General features: G+C 57.3%; 1 protein-coding gene across 8 annotated transcripts in view; it reads left to right on the top strand.

The window, feature by feature from the left end:
- The window catches only part of Zmiz1 (zinc finger MIZ-type containing 1), a 219,662-nt gene that overhangs the window by 183,033 nt on the left and 18,902 nt on the right, over positions 1–17,727 (top strand). For 7 of the 8 annotated variants that reach the window (XM_071611135.1, XM_071611136.1, XM_071611134.1 and 4 more), the window contains 5 exons: positions 2,568–2,712; positions 11,588–11,702; positions 12,681–12,898; positions 13,895–14,093; positions 15,002–15,292. In XM_071611135.1, the coding sequence (XP_071467236.1) occupies positions 2,568–2,712; positions 11,588–11,702; positions 12,681–12,898; positions 13,895–14,093; positions 15,002–15,292 (968 nt within the window). The remainder of the gene's footprint in view (positions 1–2,567; positions 2,713–11,587; positions 11,703–12,680; positions 12,899–13,894; positions 14,094–15,001; positions 15,293–17,727) is intronic. The other variant, XM_027931447.3, reaches the window with a different exon arrangement.

Below are 17,727 nucleotides of genomic sequence, written 5' to 3'. Positions count from 1 at the left end.
CGCCTGGTCCTCTGACAGGGACCAGGCTCCTTTTTTGGCCATAAATTCCTGTGTGTTGTCATCAGCTGGTATTTGCCTCCTAAAGACTCACGTTGGTTTGTGCCATAATGAGAACATGCACCGCGTCCGCCCGCCCGCCGTGAGTGGAGCTGCAGAAGGTGGGTGCGGGCACAGCCTCTGCCAACCAGCCACCCAGCGGGGCCAGGGCCTGTGCCTCCGTCGCCAGCACCGCCTTCCCCTCTCCCTTGCAGGAATGCAGCCTTCCCCCATGCGAGGTCGCGGCCAAGCCCTGCCACAAAGCGGTCCTTCCTTTATTCCTTAACAGAAAACCACTTCACTAGGAATGGGAAGACGAGGGCTGTCCTTGAGCAAGCAGGGGGCAGCCTGTGGCATTGAAGGAAAGCCCAGCGTCCCCCATGGCGCATGGCGTGGCTGACACCCAGGAGGAGCGAGGGCTGGGAGGGGAGGGGCGGGCAGCAGGCGGCACCGTCTGCAGCTGTCCTTTGTGTGACAGCCGAGCGGTCCCCACGGCTGTGATCGGGCGGGCCTCGTGCTTGGCGTGCAAATGAGTTTCCAGATGCCCAGTGCCCCCACACAAGAAGCAGTAACTAGGGGCCTGGGAGAAGAATGGGGCGATCTGGAAACACGTTTCTGTTTGTTCCAGCCTCTCTGAATAGGCAGGCCGGCCGCCCGCCCTCCAGCGGCAGCAGATGTGTGCTGGGCACCCACTGCAGGAACCTTGGCCAGTTCCTGGGAAGACACACAGGGTCGGGGTGAGGGGGGGGTGTCTCCTCTCTGACACCCTCCTCCCTCTTTGGCAGCAAGGTGACCCCGCAGAGAGGGACAGGACACATCTCTTAAGACTCAGACCATCCATGGCCCACCCCCCAGGCAGCCAGGTGCCCTCTTGGGATTGCAGCCCCTACTTGCCTTCTTGGGATGGCCATCTTTCTTCCCCACGTGAGCCAAGCAGATGTACCCAGTGGCCCTGGCAAGACCTCTTGGGGCTTACACTCATGGGGACTCTGTGTGAAGTGCCTAGCCACTCCTGGTCACTGCGTATTTTGTCACCTTCCCCCAATACCAGTGGAGCATGCTGTGGGGGTGACTCGAAGGTTCCTTATGAAATCAGAGGAGCCAGGAGACCACCTGGGGTTTTCCCTTATGACAGGCCTCTGCCAGGAGCAGGGGCACCATCGCTTGTCTCTGCCACTCTCCAGCTCTGGTTACTAGTGACTTAACCTGCTTGAGGCTCCGTCTGTAGAATGGGAACAATAAAAGGGAATGTCCTGGATTGTATGGGCAGATGGGAGTAAAGGACGCAGGAGAGTGTCATATGGTGTCCAGATGGGTGACCCTTGAAGTGAGGGAATAGGCTTTGCACCCAGCCAAATGGCTAAGCAGAGCCCTCTGACAGGTCAGCTGCCTCCCGACCCCTGAGGTCATTGTGGCTGAAGTGCTTGGAGCAGGAGTGGGGCATCTGCTGAGGAGGGGTCTCCCTGGGCTACACTATCTGGGTTCTTCCACCTGCCCCTTCCCACAGCCGGGGGAGGAAGGCAGGGCAAGAGATATTGCCCCTCTTTCCCTCCAAGCAAACTGAGGTCCAGAGAGGGTCTGTGAGTGGCTTAGAGTCATGCAGAGAGGTGGTGACAGAGCCCAGGCTTCCTGACCCCCCTCCAACCTTGGCTCCGTCGTCCTGCACTTTGGAAGGATCAGCCAGCCTGGAGCCCAGGCTGAGACACACTAATCTTGAGCTTGCTTTTGGCCCCTGGTGGCCATACTGAGACAGTGAAGGATGAAAGAAAAGCACTCTCCCCTGCACCCAGGGCAGTTGAGGCCGCTTGGCCTGGATGCAGACAGCTCTTGCATGTGCCTGCACCTGGGCCGTCTCCTGCTCAGCACCCACCACCCTCTGCTATGGAAACCCTTTGTCCTCCTTAAGCATTTGTGTCCAGCAGTGTGGGGACCAGGAGGCGTGTACCCACTTGTGTGCTTAGCAGGTATTTCAGGGAGAGCCCTGCAAACACTCCTGGCTTGTCAGCGGGCTCCAAGAAAGCTGTGGATTTTGTCCAAACTTAAAAATTTTGACCATGCCCATGATTAGAAGCCACGTTGAGCTGACCATTCCAAGTGTAAAGGGCTGGGCTGCTCTGAAGGTCTGGGGGTGGCAAGCAGTGCCTACCCAGGCCCCGACAGGTCGTGTGTGTCAGGCCCTCTAATCCCTTGTCCCTACCTTGATCCGTCTGTGCCCTCCTCTTCAGTGTCTAGACCCTCTCCTCCATCTCTTGCCCTGACTGATACCACTCTGTGTGGTGGCCATTAAAACCCTCCTCCAATCCACTCTTGGCAACAGGTGCGTTTGAATCCTCCTTCAGAGGTGCTAGTCCCATTTTACAGTTGAGAAGGCTGAGGCTTCCCAAGATGACTTAGTGAGTCTCCTGGTGTCCCTTGAATCCAGGAGCAAAGTTGGCGTCAACACCACCCGGTCCGGGGAGGGTGAGGCGGGGACCAAGTGTGGCAGGGCATGACCGCCAGGTGCCCACTGACCATCCTGTCCTTCCTTGCAGCCCTGCTGTCCTCCTGGTGTGAGGAGCTTGGCCGCCTGCTGCTGCTCCGACATCAGAAGAGCCGTCAGAGCGACCCCCCCGGGAAACTCCCCATGCAGCCCCCCCTCAACTCCATGAGCTCCATGAAACCCACTCTGTCGCACAGGTGAGCGGGCACAGGCCACCAGGGGGCGGGGCCAGGCTGCCCGGGTGGGTGCCCTGGTCTCCTTAGAAACACCCCTCAAGCATAAGGACTGGGAAGGGGCCTCTGACACAGAAAAGATGCCCTGTCTGCAAAGATACAGTTGGGTTTTGAATCCTCTTGGTGAGCACATTTTTCCCCCATCAGAACAGGTCGAGGACACTAGGTTTCCCCAGCCCCACTGCCCTGTTCCTGCATGGGGCTCTTTCTTTGTAGATTCTGGACTTCTGCAGGAATCTTAAAAGTCCTGAACTCAGGGTCTTGGGAAGACAGAAAAAAATTGGAGCATACAAAGTCTCAGGAAGGTCACAGGGCTGGTGGTCCTGCCCCAGGTGGGGACGGAAGCAGCTCAGGTCAATCACCTTGCAGCCAAGTGAGTCTGGGCTGGGTCTGCCGGAAGTCTGGGGTCATAGGCAGGAGCAGGCTTGCTGGAGGCCTCCAGGCACCAAAGAACTGGCCATTCCGCCCTGCGCCAGCCTCAGAAGAGCACGTGGCCAAGCCCGGCAATTCCCTCAGTTAATTATCTCGAGAGTCCCTTGCTGAGCTGGGATGCTCTCTCCAGCACTCTGCAGGCTGACCCTGGAACAACGGAGCCTGTCATGCTGTCTGCACTCCCTGTGCGGGTCCCTGCTAATGACCGGGAGGGGCATTTGCAGTCAGAGCTCTGCTCTCATTATCCAGCCTGAACGAGGAACCCACAGCCCAGAGCACGCTGCAGGCAGACCTGGGTTGCACCACAGAGGCACTGCTGGGGACTCGAGTGTCAACCATGCTTTATAAATCAAATTAAAGGCTTGTTGACTCTCAGAACCAGAAAGGACCTTAGTGCTCATCAAGTCCAGTCCCTGCCTGGGCAGGATCTCCCTGACATGTGGTGCCCTGCCTCGGTCAGGGGCATCTTGTACCACAGCAAGCCCACCACCACCCAGGGTCACTGCCTTGCTAGACTCTGGACCCGGACACTGACAACTGCTGCTGCCTCCCTTCTGTGGCAGTGTTGCTCGGCCGGGTTGGCATTTGGCCAGGGGAATTTTCTGTGGTGCAGGATTTCACAGGGCATTTCCCTTGGTCACTGTCTGCTTGAGTCTTCTCATGACTGACCCCTCCCCACCAAGCAAAAAGCACCCTCACACATTTTGGAGAGCAGTGCATCACCCTTGGCTGAAAAACCACTGCCTCCTGTGTTCCGATCCCTGCTCCAGCTCCAGCTCCTGCAGGTCGTGTCTGGGGCCAGCCTCTGAGCACAGGCAGTGGCTGAATAGTAACCAAAGCAGCTTATTTGGTAAATGCCTTTGTGATGCCTTAGCTCAGGATTCTGGGCCAGCCATCCCTCCAGAATCACTGCACCCATCAGTCCAGGTATCCTCTCCTTCCCAACCCTCTCTCCTCCAAGTCATTTCAGCAAAGTGGATGCTGATGATGAGCATGAGCCCCCTTGTCTTCCACTAGAGACCCGCCTCAGACCTGCTTGACCATAATCAGGCTACAGATCTAGACCACAGCCAGCCCTTTGCAGGTCTACTTGTCACTTAAGCTCAGGCATGTGATTGTTCCATCCCAAATGGAAATGATGAGTGTCTCTGCTCCAGATAGCCAGCCAGGGAAGGAAGGCTCACAGGGCAATCTGGACACTGGATCCAGGCAGGGTTAGGGTTAAGTGACTTTGGGTTCAAAAGGAGAAAGGTGAGCAGGGCCGAGTGTCAGGAGGCTGCTCAGAGGACAGGGATCTTAACTGTCAAGGACTTGGATTGGGCGTAGGCACATGCATTCTATGAATTCACACTGGCCCTGCCAAGAAGTGCCATGAGCCAAAGAGCCACCAGCCAGCATCCCGGGCCCTGTTCCTCTGCCACCACTTCAAGTCTGGCTCCCTAGAGGTCCAGCCAAATGACAGATAGTGCCAAGCAGGTGGTCTGGGAGCTCAAAGACCATGCTGGCGTTTATTCTGCAGACCCAGATGGTCTTGCAGAGAAAGGAGAGCCCCGTGGGCCAGAAGTCTTGCTAAGTATGGATGGGTAACCAACCAGTCCCATGGAATAACCAGCAAGATGGTGGGCTTTCTGGATAATGCCCTCCCCCTTTCTGAGTGGCAGAACTGAAAGGGCAACTGGACCTAGAGTGGGAAGGTAGACTTGCCCAAGAACACACAGCCAGTAAGGAGCAGAGCAGGGTTCTGCACACCACTGTCACCCTGCTACTCGTAGATCAAGGTCAGTGGTATCTAGTTATTAGCCTGATCAAGGGGGTCTTTTTGGAAGAGGGTCACCTACTGTTCTGATCCAATCCACCTATTACTCATTTGGGAGTAATAATTTGGAAGAAGATGTGTCATTAGTTGAACAAGGGCCAGCATCCTGTTCTTCTCTGAGCGCTGTCCCAAGGACAGCTGCTCAGAGGGGTCTGGCTGTTTGAAGACGCAGGTCAAGTTAGCCATGTCTCTCCTTGTGACCTTCCTGAATGTCCCAAGGGAGAAATCGCTTTTTTCCAGGGGAACCCCAGCACAGCCCTTCACCTTTTAAGGCCCCATATGTAATTTCCTAAACGTGAAGGGGAAGGAAATGGGAGAGAAGACTGAGAGCTTTCAGAGTTGGAAAACAGAACCCATCAGCCATGACCTTAGCGACCTGGAGGAAGGTGGCTTCTGTGCCTTTATGTTAAGGAGACAGACGCTGGGCCAGGGAGAGCTGGGCTCTGGGATGCTCTGGACGTGCTGCTCAGAGGGGTCTGGCTGTCCGAGGACAAGCAGAGGGGCGGGGCCAAGGAGCCTGGAAGCTTGACGTCCGTCCCCTCCTGCCCCCAAGCCCTCGAAGGTCCCTGGTGACTGCAGGATTCCTGTGGCTCAACTGCCACAGTCATGTCCATTTTGTGCCACTGGGTGAGGCTGCGAGTCCCGGCTTGTTCTCCCTCCCAGGGTGGTGGCTGCACGCGAGGTGCTTGGCCTAGCTGAGTCCCATAGTTCCTATGGGGACACGAGGACACTCAGCACTATGAGTGAGATGCCAGGGACAGCTCGGGCTACCGTAGCCCTATGGCAGTTTCTGAGAGTGGCCACAGGAATGTGGACACTGTGAAAGTCTTGAGGAGCCCACTTTGTCCATGCTACTGGACACGGTATGTGGCAGAGGAAGGAGAGGCCAGGGGGTGCCTTGTGGTCCTGTGAGGTTCCAGACACTGGCGGGCACTAGGACACCTTCTGTGTCCCTGCACTGACCCAGACCTGATGCCAACAACTATTTCTGCCTTCCTCCCCTGGATTCTTAATGAGTGGTTAAGAAAGTCATTTGTGATTAGCACATTGTCCATATGCAAATCAGTGTTGCAAAGGTAATTAAAAGCCTAATAAATCTTGTTTATGCTGTTAATTTGATTACAATTAAAGCTAGCTGGAACTGGGGAAGATTCCAAGATCAAAGGGTGCCACCCATGTTCCAGGTGTGGGATTTGACACTCAGAGGAGGGGTCCCCTGAGGGTAGCAGGTGGGAACAGGCCCTGGAGCCAGCCTCCTGGGCCTTGGGTTTCAGCTCTGCTGTCTTCTAGCTGGGTGACTTTGGGTAGTTACTTAACCTCTCTGTGCCTCAGCTTTCTCATCCATAGAAGGGGAGTAGCATCAGGGGCTGGAAGTCCATGCTTGTGGCCAACCCTGGCACACTGGAGCCCCACAGATTAGTCATTATTGTCCTGATCCTTGGCCTGGTGCCATTTGGCCCTGATTGCTCATTCTTGGTCAACCCACAGAGATGGGTCAGTCAAAACCAGCCCCGCTCTCCCCTCACTTTGGTCACATCCCTACCGTCACAGCTGCCGCTTCTTGCTCTGTTTTGCATAGCTGCAGCTCAGCTCAGCTTACATGAGGCCCTTCGTGCCCCCAGAAAATTTCCTTTTTTCAAAGAGAAGCACAGAAAGAATTGGAAGACCCCTAACTCCTGCCCCACCTGCTCCAGATTGCTAAGACGCAAAGGTCTTTTCTGTTCCTCCTTCCTGTGGAAGCCTCCCGCGTTCCCCGCAGGGAGGGGAGGAAGGAGGCCCCAGTAATTGTGATGATGGAGAACATGTTAATGCTTCCCCTAAATTAGAGAGACCAGGAGCGCAGGCCCTTCACCGGCTTGGCGCTTCATTAGCAGCAACGCTACAGCCTTGCGCGGAGCCAGGGCCAACGCAGCCGGATCAGGGAAATTAATTAGGCTCTGACAAGACCCTTCATGAGAATTGGTTATTTCTCCCAAATAAAGCAGCAGCTACAAGCGCAAGCCTCCCCGCCTTCCATGAATGTCTGTGCAGACACTGGCACTGGGAGTACCCGGCGGCCCGGGTCCATCACTCCTCACCCCAGGCCTACCTCATTTTCTCACATCCAGCAAATCTCCCTGGGTGCCATGGAGCTGGTACAGACATGTAAGCCGTCTCCTATAACTGTAGTGGGAAGAGCTCTCCATAAAATGTATGCAAAAAGGTTGAGGGAAGAGAGGAACATGCCCTTGGTTTTACTTAGGAAAGTCATGAAAGGGAGTATGCAGGCTGGGCTTTGAAGTATAGGTAGAAGTTCACTAGCTAGAGATGGGAAGGCAGGAGAATACCAAGGTAAGCCTCAAAGGCTTGGAAAACATTCTTTTTAGTTGACCGAGAGGAATGGTAACAGCCCCTCTCATCAATAGCATATTTGTAAAACTTCTAAGCACTTTCAGTGTATCCTTGAACAAATATGGGTACCTGCACATGGCTGGCCGGGAGAGTTGAAGGGAGAGAAAGGGCAGCTGCGCAGGGTCTGACTGCCAGGCATTTCACCCATGTTCTCACCTTTCCTCTTAGGAAAGTGTTAAGTCCCACTTACAGATGAGGAAACTGAGGCTGGTTGAAAATGAAGTGGTAAAGGTCACAGGATTGGCAAAGGCAGAGCTGAGGTTCGACCCCAGAGCCCACCCAAGTAGCCTCTCTGGCGCACAGCACTGGTGCCTCTGTGGATGGACCAGGATCTTTGGGGCGGTTGTGCCTGGACAGGACTGTGGCTGAGGGCACTCTGTGACATGAGGTGGGGACGGTGCATGCTGGCTCAGGGTGTACAGAGCAGAGCAGAGTCGCCGAGAGTGGGCTTCTCAGACCTCGGGAGCTCAGGCCTCCCTCTGCATTGCAGCGAGGCAGGGACAGGGAAGGGACGTGGCCCCTGATGGGCAGTCCCAAAAGGCCAAACACCCCTGCCCGGGGCTGAGCGTGCCTGCAGGGTCACCAGTGCTTGTCAGGGGATCAGAAGGGATCTCCAGTTATCCCCTAAAGCCCCCCGGGGCCTTCTCTCTATTGCCCCAGGCTCCCCTCCCACCACAGCTAAGTCCCTGCCTGGGCACAGGGACCAGGTAGCCCCCTGGGACTACATGAGTCCAGGCAGACGCAGGAGGGCTGGCTGCTGTGGCGGCCTGCGGGGGCGAGAGCCCTCAGTGCCGGCAGGAGCATCTGTCCCACACGGGATGAGTCACAGCTGCACCCGCGCGGCTGCCACTTCTGCTTCTGTAGCAGGTGCACACGGAGGCCCCAAGACCAAGACCGCGCTCCCCAGTGCGCTCTCTTGCCCCCAGCGTGCAAGGCAGCAAAGCAGCAGAGCCCTGGGTATGCACGCATCCTCAGCATGCCCGTGTGCACGCTGGCTGTGCACCTTTGCTCTGGGACAGTGACCTTCCAGCTAGGCAGTGGGATGCCCACTTTGGGAACATTAGTTAACTTTGCTTCTCACCAAGTTTGGGGTGGAGTGGGCGAAACAGGAAGGAGCCAGTTTCCTCCCACAAGGCCCACCCACGGAGCTGCAGGGCAGTCAGGAGCTGCCTGTGGGCCTCCAGCACAGTATCCCCATGAGCAAGGGGCCTCCCCTGCAGAGGTGGTGAGCCAGCAGCTGCCTGGGCCCCGGAGGGGGGTCACTTCCTGAGCATGGCCAGGCAAGTTCTAAAAGGACAGAAACCTTGTCTACACCGCCATCAGCCTGGAGGGTCAGTGGGAACTTGTGGGCTAGAGTTCTGGGGAGAGAAAACAGACGCAAGCTTGTGTTTTGCCCCGTTGCCAGGGGAACCTGTGTTTATCCAGCACACCTGGGCTGCGAGCCCTGCAGGACAGTGAGTGTCAGGGATCTGGGGATCTCTGTTTTAAAAACCGTCTCCTGCAGGGCCTCCCTGCCAGATGCTGCTCTGCCACCCTGGAGCCCCCTCATGCTCAGCTGCCTCCCTGGGAGAACAGGGGGTCCTTTGTACAGATTCCCAAGGAGCCTGCTTAGGTTTTTTTTTTTTTTTTTTTTTGCTTTCCCATGTTGCTCCAGCCTGCTCCTCTAGGCTCCTGGTCCCCAGGCTGCCAGCTCTGTTGCTGTCTGTGCTCCCTCCTTCCAGCAGTAGCGCTGACTCTCATCCTGTCTGTGCGGTTGAGTTCATCGCTCCCCCAGATTCTACTCCTGCTCTTTCCCCATCAGACATCATGAGTCATGAGTGTGTCACTTTCCAATTGAGGAAGCCTTTTCATCTCTGAGCCGCATCAGTCTTAGCACCTGAGACCTACGGAGAAGACACAGAGTACCCCACAGCCCACGTGTGTTTTAGACCAGCACAGAAGGTTAAGGAATAGCATTCGTCCTACTGTGAGCTCAGGCTTGATCACTTTTTCCCCTCGTGCTGGCTCAGTGTCCTGAGCCACTCGTGTTTTTGTGACCTGCACCTAGAAAACACCGAGGGAATAGAGGGGGGCATCATGCTTGCCCGTTTTATGTAAGGAGCAATGTGGGGATTTGCACTGGGACCCTGGGCTCATGAGGAGTAGAGCCAGGACTTGCATCCAGGGTCAGCCTCTGGATGGGCATCAGGGTCCAGAACAGTGAGGCCGAGTTGCTGTAGGACCCCTGTGCAGGGCGAGTCCAGAAACCCCCTTTGGTCTACAGCGGGGAAGTCTGTGCTGGTGCAGGGTGGGCGGGAGCTTCCTAGAGCTCAGAGACTCCCTTTAGGGACAGTCCACAGGCCAGCACCCTTGTCCCTCAGTATTTCGATTCACTGAGGACTGCAGACATCCAGGTCTAGCTCATTCTCAGGGTCCAGGTAGATGCTGAACAAACACAGGGCTCTACTCTTGCTGAGGGTAATAACAAAATAGATGATCATAACTGTGGTAAAGTGCTGTGGAAATACTCAAAAGCCAGGGAAAGGGAGAGAAGGAGTGTGGGGCAGAGATGGCTCTTATACTAGGAGGGCAGGGCTAGGCTGGGCCAGCCCCTCCACACAGGTGACCTCTGAACAGAGACCACAGGCAGAAGGAGATCAGGAGAGAAGTGGCCGAGGCAGGGGAAGGGCAAGTGAGCCCCAGTGACACAGCCCGCTACAGGGTCCCACCACCTGACCAGCATCGCCAAGGACCCACCCAGGCAGCACAGGCATCAGAGCAGCTGTGCTGGCTCCTCACTCCTGCCTGGTGCGTGGGACTCCCTCCTGGAGCGCTAGCCCCAGGCTAGTTTTCGTACCCACTTGCATTCCCATGAGTGCAGTGCCTTCAGCACCTCCATCACCTCCACCCCAGCCTCCAGGACTGGATGGCCCCTGGGGCAGGGCTCAGGTGAGCCTTCACCTTGGACTGAGTCTCCTAAGGAAGGCACGAGGTGTTTCCCACCACCCCGCCCTCTCCCAGACCCTGTCTCTAGCCTGGCTCACGTGTGTGCATGTGCGCGCACACACAGTGCTCTGTGGGCTTCGCTGGGGCCACGGATGTGGGTGCTCTGCTTTTCTGCCCTTCCTGGGGCCTGTGTGCTGGGACTTTGTGGCCTCCCTGATGGGGTGGTACAGGAGACCCAGCACAGGCTCTAGGAGTTGTGTGGCCTCAGCTCAGTCCCCCCTCCCGGGGCTGGGACCCCACCTGCTCCTTCTCAAGCTCCTGTTCCTCCCTGAGATCTGCAGGCCCCCTCCCTGCTCCTGCACCTCAGCGGTTGGCAGGAGACCTTGCTGGCCACTCCTCACCCGGGACAGGACATGCGGGGGAGTTAAGTCTTGGCTTCTGATGCTGAGGGCTCCTTGGAGAGACTTCGCCAGGTCAGATGGGCACTGGCAGGCCTGATGCAAGGTTAGGGAAGGGCAGGCATCCAGGGCAGCTCAGAGGCAGAGCTGGATAGATGTGGGGTCCGGTGAAGTTAGCGGGTAAATCATTCTCAGCGTGCGTTTGGACTTTGCCTTGTCAACACTGGAAGCCACTGAAGGACTTTGATTGTGCTGAGGGTCTTAGGTGTTGCGGGGGATTAGCTAGCAGAGATGCACACAAGAGATGGGAGGGGGCAGGGGAAGGACTAAGGCAGGTTGGCCTGTACCTGCATTGTCCTTGCTCAGGAGGGAAGGGTGACCTAAGAAGCCTGCATTCCAAAGGCCAGGCCAGCTGGGCTCAGTAGCCAGCCTGCTATGAGGGGGTGGGAAGAGCTGAGGTTCTCCGCCACAAACCCTTTTAGCCTCTGCTGAGAAGGGGCCCAGCAGTCCCCCAGGGGAGATGGTGCAGGGACCTGGCTCTTCCTGGAGGGCTGCACAGAGTTAGCGTGATTGCAGAAGGGGCGTAGGTCAAGCCTCAGGAATTCATGGACTGTGGACTTGGGGCCAAGGTGAGGCAGGCGGACACAGGGTTGGCCCCTCAGGGATGGGGGAGGCACTTTCTGCACAGCCTGCCGCCATGCAAGGCCCACTTGTTCTGCACCAGGCGCCACAAGAGGCTTGGGGGTGGAGGGTTGTGCTAACTGGGATGGGGTCACCTGGGACTTGCAGCAGCGGCAGAATGGTGGGGTGAAGAACATGGCCCCACCCAAGCCCTGTGCACCAGCCCCTGAGGACCTCCCTCTGTCTCCCTTTGCAGTGATGGGTCATTCCCCTATGACTCTGTCCCTTGGCAGCAGAACACCAACCAGCCTCCCGGCTCCCTGTCCGTGGTCACCACGGTTTGGGGAGTGACCAACACATCCCAGAGCCAGGTAAGAGCCTGTCTTGCCCTCACCCACAGCCTCTTCCAGGCATCCCCTCATTCCTGAGGCCCCCAGGTCCCCCTGCCATGCCAGTCCCCCTTGCTCTCCCAGGCTGTAGCCGGCACCCCTGTTTTCAGGGTACACCCAGTTGCCAGCACATCTCCACCCCAGTTAGGGTCTGCACCTACCTAGGAGGGCTACAACTGAGCCCCTGTGGACTGCCCCCATCCTAGAGCCTTCCTGGGAGATTGACTTTCATTGGACCGGTTACAAGGGTGTTCCCTAGCCCACATTTACTCTGGTTGAATAAGCAGGAGAACTTCCTATGTTATAGCACTGTGACGTCTGGGTTCTTTGACTCTAGATGACCTGGGTCAGACTTCAGCAAAAAAGGTCATGCACTGACCTTGTGACAAGCCCACAGTCATCCCTCTAGTCAAGCCTGTCTCCACGCTTGTTCCTTCCTCCTCCCTTCTTACTCCCTAACAGAAGGTCTCCCACCCATCCAGCCTCTGTCAGCTGCAGCCCCATTGGAAGGCTCAAGGCTGGTTGCCACGCTGGAGTGAGCCATTGTGCTTCTGTGTCATCTCAGGCCCCAGGAGGCCTCTTGGCCAGGGTCCTCTGCCCTCCAGAGTAGCAGCCCAGGGCCTCTGTGTGCCCAACCCTCTGGGCATCCAGACCCTGTTGTAGGCTGGGGACTGAGGAGTCCAGTATTCACCACCTGCTGCAGGCCCAGCCTCACTCTCTTCTCCAGAACTGCCCAGACCTAGTGGACCTTGGTCAGAGCGTCCCCTCATCCCCCCCGCTGCCTGCTTCCCAGCCTACCCCCTTGTAAACTCTGGGAGTCCTTCTGCACCGCCACCCACTTTTCCTCTGTTGTCCTCCCCCTCTTTCCCTCTTCGTCCCTCCCCTTCTCCGTTTCTCCATTTTTGTCTCTATGCCACCTCGGGTACCAGCTTGGGGGATAACCACTCTCTCTGCTCACAGGTCCTTGGGAACCCTATGGCCAATGCCAACAACCCTATGAATCCAGGCGGCAACCCCATGGCGTCGGGCATGACCACCAGCAACCCCGGCCTCAACTCCCCGCAGTTCGCTGGGCAGCAGCAGCAGTTCTCGGCCAAGGCCGGCCCTGCCCAGCCCTACATCCAGCAGAGCGTGTATGGCCGGCCCAACTACCCCGGCAGCGGGGGCTTCGGGGCCAGGTGAGCGGGCAGCAGGGAGCTTGGCCGTATGTCCACCTCCATCTACATGCGAGGGTCCAGTTGAATTCCCAGTGTCATGCTTCCTAGCCTGAGAAGCTTGGGCAGGGGCTGTCACTTGTCTCATTCCTGGCCGTCCCCTCAGTTGTCGGGAATGGCCTGCAGATTCAGTGCTGCAGCAGCTGGGCCGTGTCCTGGCATAGGGACTGGTCATCTCTGAGTGGCACGCTCTCGGGCCTGCAGGAGTGGAGGGCTACTAGGTTCTCACTCCTCCCAGTGACTCTTCTCTGCCTCATATCTTTATAAATTGGAAGCCATGAGAGAGCTGAACCAGGAGAGCTGCAGAGCAGCTAGAAAGGGCTCTCCCACTTGCCCAGGCTTGTTAAGCAACCAAGGAAAAGCCACTGTGTCTTGCTGGTCTGTGAAGGAAGCAGGGAACCCTAGGAAGGAGTTCCAGGGATGTGAGGCAGGGCAGACGCAGACAAGCAGAGGTGCCCACCCTACCCTAGCAAAACCCCCACCTTGGCTTTAACCCTCCCTGGCTCCTGTACAGACCTCAGCTCTGTTGGGTTTCTGGCCTGGGGCTGGCAGAGCAGTACAGCCTGCTGGCTAAACTCAGGTGTCAGGCGCACCTGACGCTGCATCTGCAGCTCTGCTCTCAGTGCCTGAGTGCCTTGGGCAAGTTGCTCAGGCTTGCTGGGGCCCAGCGACCCCTAGAGGACAGCTGACCAGGCTACCAAGAGCATGTGGTGAGGGTGTCACAACAGCCAGGGCTCCAGGCATAGGGACTGGTCATCTATGAGTGGCACCAATGGCTGCCAACCTCAGGAGTCCCTTGTTCCCTCTGGTCTCTGCATCTGAGTGCCTCATCCACCCAACAGCTGGAGTCCAAGGCCCCGGGATAGCCCCATCCCTACCCCACCCCAGCCCCAGATTAGTCCTGAGTTCATCTTTAGGCTCAGACAGTATCTGACTCTTCCATCCTTCTCCTCCCTGCAGTTACCCTGGGGGTCCCAGTGCCCCTGGCGGCATGGGCATCCCTCCGCACACCAGGCCACCTGCTGATTTCACTCAGCCAGCAGCTGCTGCTGCAGCAGCTGCAGTAGCAGCAGCAGCAGCCACAGCCACTGCCACGGCCACGGCCACTGTGGCAGCATTGCAGGAGACGCAGAACAAGGACATTAACCAGTATGGACCGGTAAGGGTTCCCGCTCATCCTGCCCCAGCCTCGCCCGGACAGACAGCCTGGGAAGTCAGTCAGAGTGCAGATGCTTGTGGGGCTGTGTGTGCTGGAGAGTCGATGGTGCCAGGGTGCGCCGGGTGTTCTCTGAAGCACACAGAGACTGCGTGTTCGGGTGTGAGTGTGGCAGCCTGGTTGGGTGCGGTGCGGGTATCTGGGAGCTTGCGTGTGTTCGGTGTGGGCTGGTGTGTCTGCATACGAGGAAAGAGGTTCTGTATTGCTGTCTGGCCCCCCTGTTCACCGAAGAGTGGGCTCAGTGTCGATAGATAGTCCTGTTACCAACCTGTCTCCCAGAACACTTTTGAGGCCTGGGGCGGGGCCCTGGGTAGGCCGCTGGTGCATCTGCTACCTGTGCCAGTTCAGGAAGGCCCTGGAGTGTGAGCAGGAGGACCCCGCAGCAATGCAGGACAGGAGGTGTGGAGGTGGGGACCACATAGCAGAAGTGAAAACTGGAACTGAGTCAGACCTTGTGGACGGAGGGTGTGTCTCCATTACCCAAGGACCAGGACTTCCAGGAAAGGGGCTTCAGCCTCCATCCTCATCTGCCTCCACCCTCCAGTGCCACTCCCCATGTCCCTCCTCACCCTGTACACTCTTCCCCGTCCCCTGCCTGCTTCCCTGGAAATGCTGCCTGTGCATTGGAGTGACTGCTCCCCACCCCACTCCATAACACCCTGGAGCTGCATCTTCCCTGTGCGGCCTGCAGAGGACAGCAGTGAGCCCAGGAGGACGGGGTCCCTTGGGGCCTGGTCTCCAGCAGCAGCCACACAGGAAAGTGCTCCCTCCCCTAACCCCCCTTCTTCCCTGCACTTTCAATGCATGTGGCATTTTATTCTTTTTTTTTTCTTCTTCTTCTCCCGTTGAAGGTCTGTTCCTCTTTCCAGATGGGTCCCACCCAGGCGTATAACAGCCAATTCATGAACCAGCCCGGGCCTCGGGGGCCTGCCTCCATGGGGGGCAGCATGAACCCTGCCAGCATGGCGGCTGGCATGACACCCTCGGGGATGAGCGGCCCTCCCATGGGCATGAACCAGCCCCGGCCGCCCGGCATCAGCCCCTTTGGCACGCACGGGCAGCGGATGCCCCAGCAGACCTATCCAGGCCCCCGGCCCCAGTCCCTTCCCATTCAGAGCATAAAGAGGCCATACCCCGGAGAGGTGAGTTGCGGCAGCTTGCGGGGGTGCAGAGGGCAGTGGGGGGTCGTGGGCTTGAAGGTGCCAGGGCTGTGGGTGCTACCGTGGAAAGGGCACAATTGGACCAGCAGAAAACCTGGGCCACGCGGCAGGACTCTGTGAGCTGGGGTGCCTGGGGTTGGGACCTGGTTCTGTTGCTTCCCACCCAGAAGTCCTTGAGCAAGTCAGGCCCCCTCCCTGAGACACCGTTTCTTCATTTGTAAAAGCACTTACAGTCCAGTTCACCTACTAGGCTGCCTGGGGTCCTGGCTGAGGTCATGTACAAGAAGTCCTTCTTAGTAACCAGTAGCCACTGCTGCTACTCTCTCTGTCCTGCCTTACATGCTGCCTGGGTGACTGCGTGAAGAACAGGGGTTCACATCCACACGAGGGCTTCCCGGCTTCCCCCTAAGAGCAAGAGCTGAGACGATGCCCTTTAAATGTGTGTGTGTGTGTGTGTGAGAGAGAGAGATATATCAGTGATTGGCAGGCAGCTGCACAGTACTGGGACACATCTCCATCAGCGTCAGCCATGGTAGGGGCAGTGGCTGCCTCTTGGGCACACAGTCAGCTAAGGGGAGGTGCTGGGGAAGACTCAAGGAAGCAAAACCCACACCTCCTGCTTCAGGAACCCAAGACTAAAGCAGGAAAGAAATGGCTTAAACCCGGAACCCATAAAGGAACACTGCAGGCGGTACAGAACTCCACAGGAGGCCAGAGAAAGGGAGTCTTACCAGACCCCCAGTGACACGGGGAGAACAAATTGGTAGCCACTGGCCCATCTTGGTACCACGTAAGGATTTAGTTCACCTGCAGGAGACACTGGGACCCCAGAGTCCTGAATGCTCGTGAAGCCCATTTGTTCACCTCTGCAGCTTCTTCTGGAGCACCAGGCCCCGGCTCTCTGCTCGGGTCCTCTTCCTCCTCCTGCCTGGTTCCCTGCTGTGGCCTTCAGGTCGGGCTTGCAGTGAGTTTCAATCCCAGAGCACAAGGTCCTTGAACGTCTGTGCAGCCCCCTCAGCATCTCCTCTAGCACAAGCTGGGTGACTTGGCACCAGCGGAGGTGTCCTGTGATCAAAGGGGAGCCATTCAAAGGTTGGGAGCCGTCCTCAGACATCCAGGAGGCTGGGTCAAGGCTTGATCCCTTGGTTCAGGGAGGGGCCAGCAAAGGACCATGGACCCCTCCCAGGCCTTGGCTGGCCTCATTCCCAGCGCAGAGCCCCCGCTATTTCTGAGCTCTCTTCTCAGCCCCCCTGTGCTGACACTTGCAGTGTCCCCACTGGCTGCCCTGGGGTTGCTTCTGTGAGCTGAACCTTGGGCAGCCAGCATAAGGCAGGTAATCTCAAACATGGCTACTGCAGAGCCCTGGTCATTAATGCTAAGCCCGCACCTGCATGTGATACCTGCCCCAGGAGAACACCCAAAGAGTTGCCGCTCATCTTTCCTAAGAAGTTGTGATCCTCATGGAATACTGCTGTCCCCAGTTACAAACTGCCTGGTCCTGGATTGCAGTGCTGGATGCTTCCACCTGTTTGGCCTGACCCCTGTGGGAAGGTTGCCCCCACCTCACCATGGCGCCTCCACATTTGAATGATCAGCCTTAGAGCGGGCTGGAGTCAGGTCATCTGGTCCCAGATGAGGGCAGGTGCCATCCAGGTCCACATCTGCAGCAATGAGGGTCACAGTTTCACAGAGCAGCCACCAGGTCCTGACAGTGTGCATCGTGGAAGGTCCTTCAGCGCTGACCACTCGTGTGTGCCCAAGCCCTTCATTCATTTGGTGAGCGAATGCTGGTTGAGCTCCTGCTTCCTGCCAGGCCCTGGGCATGGTCACCAACTGGATCTCTAAGCCCAGAGGACTGGAGAGACACTTAGACAAGAATGTCAACAGAGAAGGAAGAGGAAACCAGCGACTCCACAGGAGGTCATTTTCTGGGGTCTGGGCCGTAGGTGGGCCTGAGCATCACCTGACTCTGGACTTGGAGAGTGGCGCTGAATCTTCTCTCAATTGCTTCTCCAGGGAGAGGTTATCTTGTCCCTTTACTGGAGAGGTCTCCCAGGCTCTGCATGGACGACTGATTGGTGATGGCCTGGAACTGAATGTGTGTGTGTTCTGCTCAGTGTGGGGTTCAGGGACAGTGCTACCCAGACTCAGCCTCAGAATAACTGGGGGTGTCAGCTTTCTGGAAGAGCATTCTGTGGCTTGCATTTCCCTGTCACATTCAGGTGCACCCTGGGGAACATGGGCCTGTAGCAAGCACTGGGAGACACACAGAGGGGGACTTTTAGAAAGAGCCTCCTCAAAATGGCAGGACTGAGAAGCTCTGGAAGTGGCCCAAGAGTCCCAAGGGCATGTGCCTCAGGACAAATGACCATATGGAGAGGTGTCCCATGAGTTGGACAGACGGAGTGTAATGTCCC

This window comes from Marmota flaviventris, chromosome 4 (assembly GCF_047511675.1).
Source record: "Marmota flaviventris isolate mMarFla1 chromosome 4, mMarFla1.hap1, whole genome shotgun sequence".
Taxonomy (NCBI): Eukaryota; Metazoa; Chordata; class Mammalia; order Rodentia; family Sciuridae; genus Marmota; species Marmota flaviventris.
The sequence above is the reverse complement of the archived record's forward strand: the minus strand, read 5'-3'. Positions and strand labels throughout refer to the sequence as shown.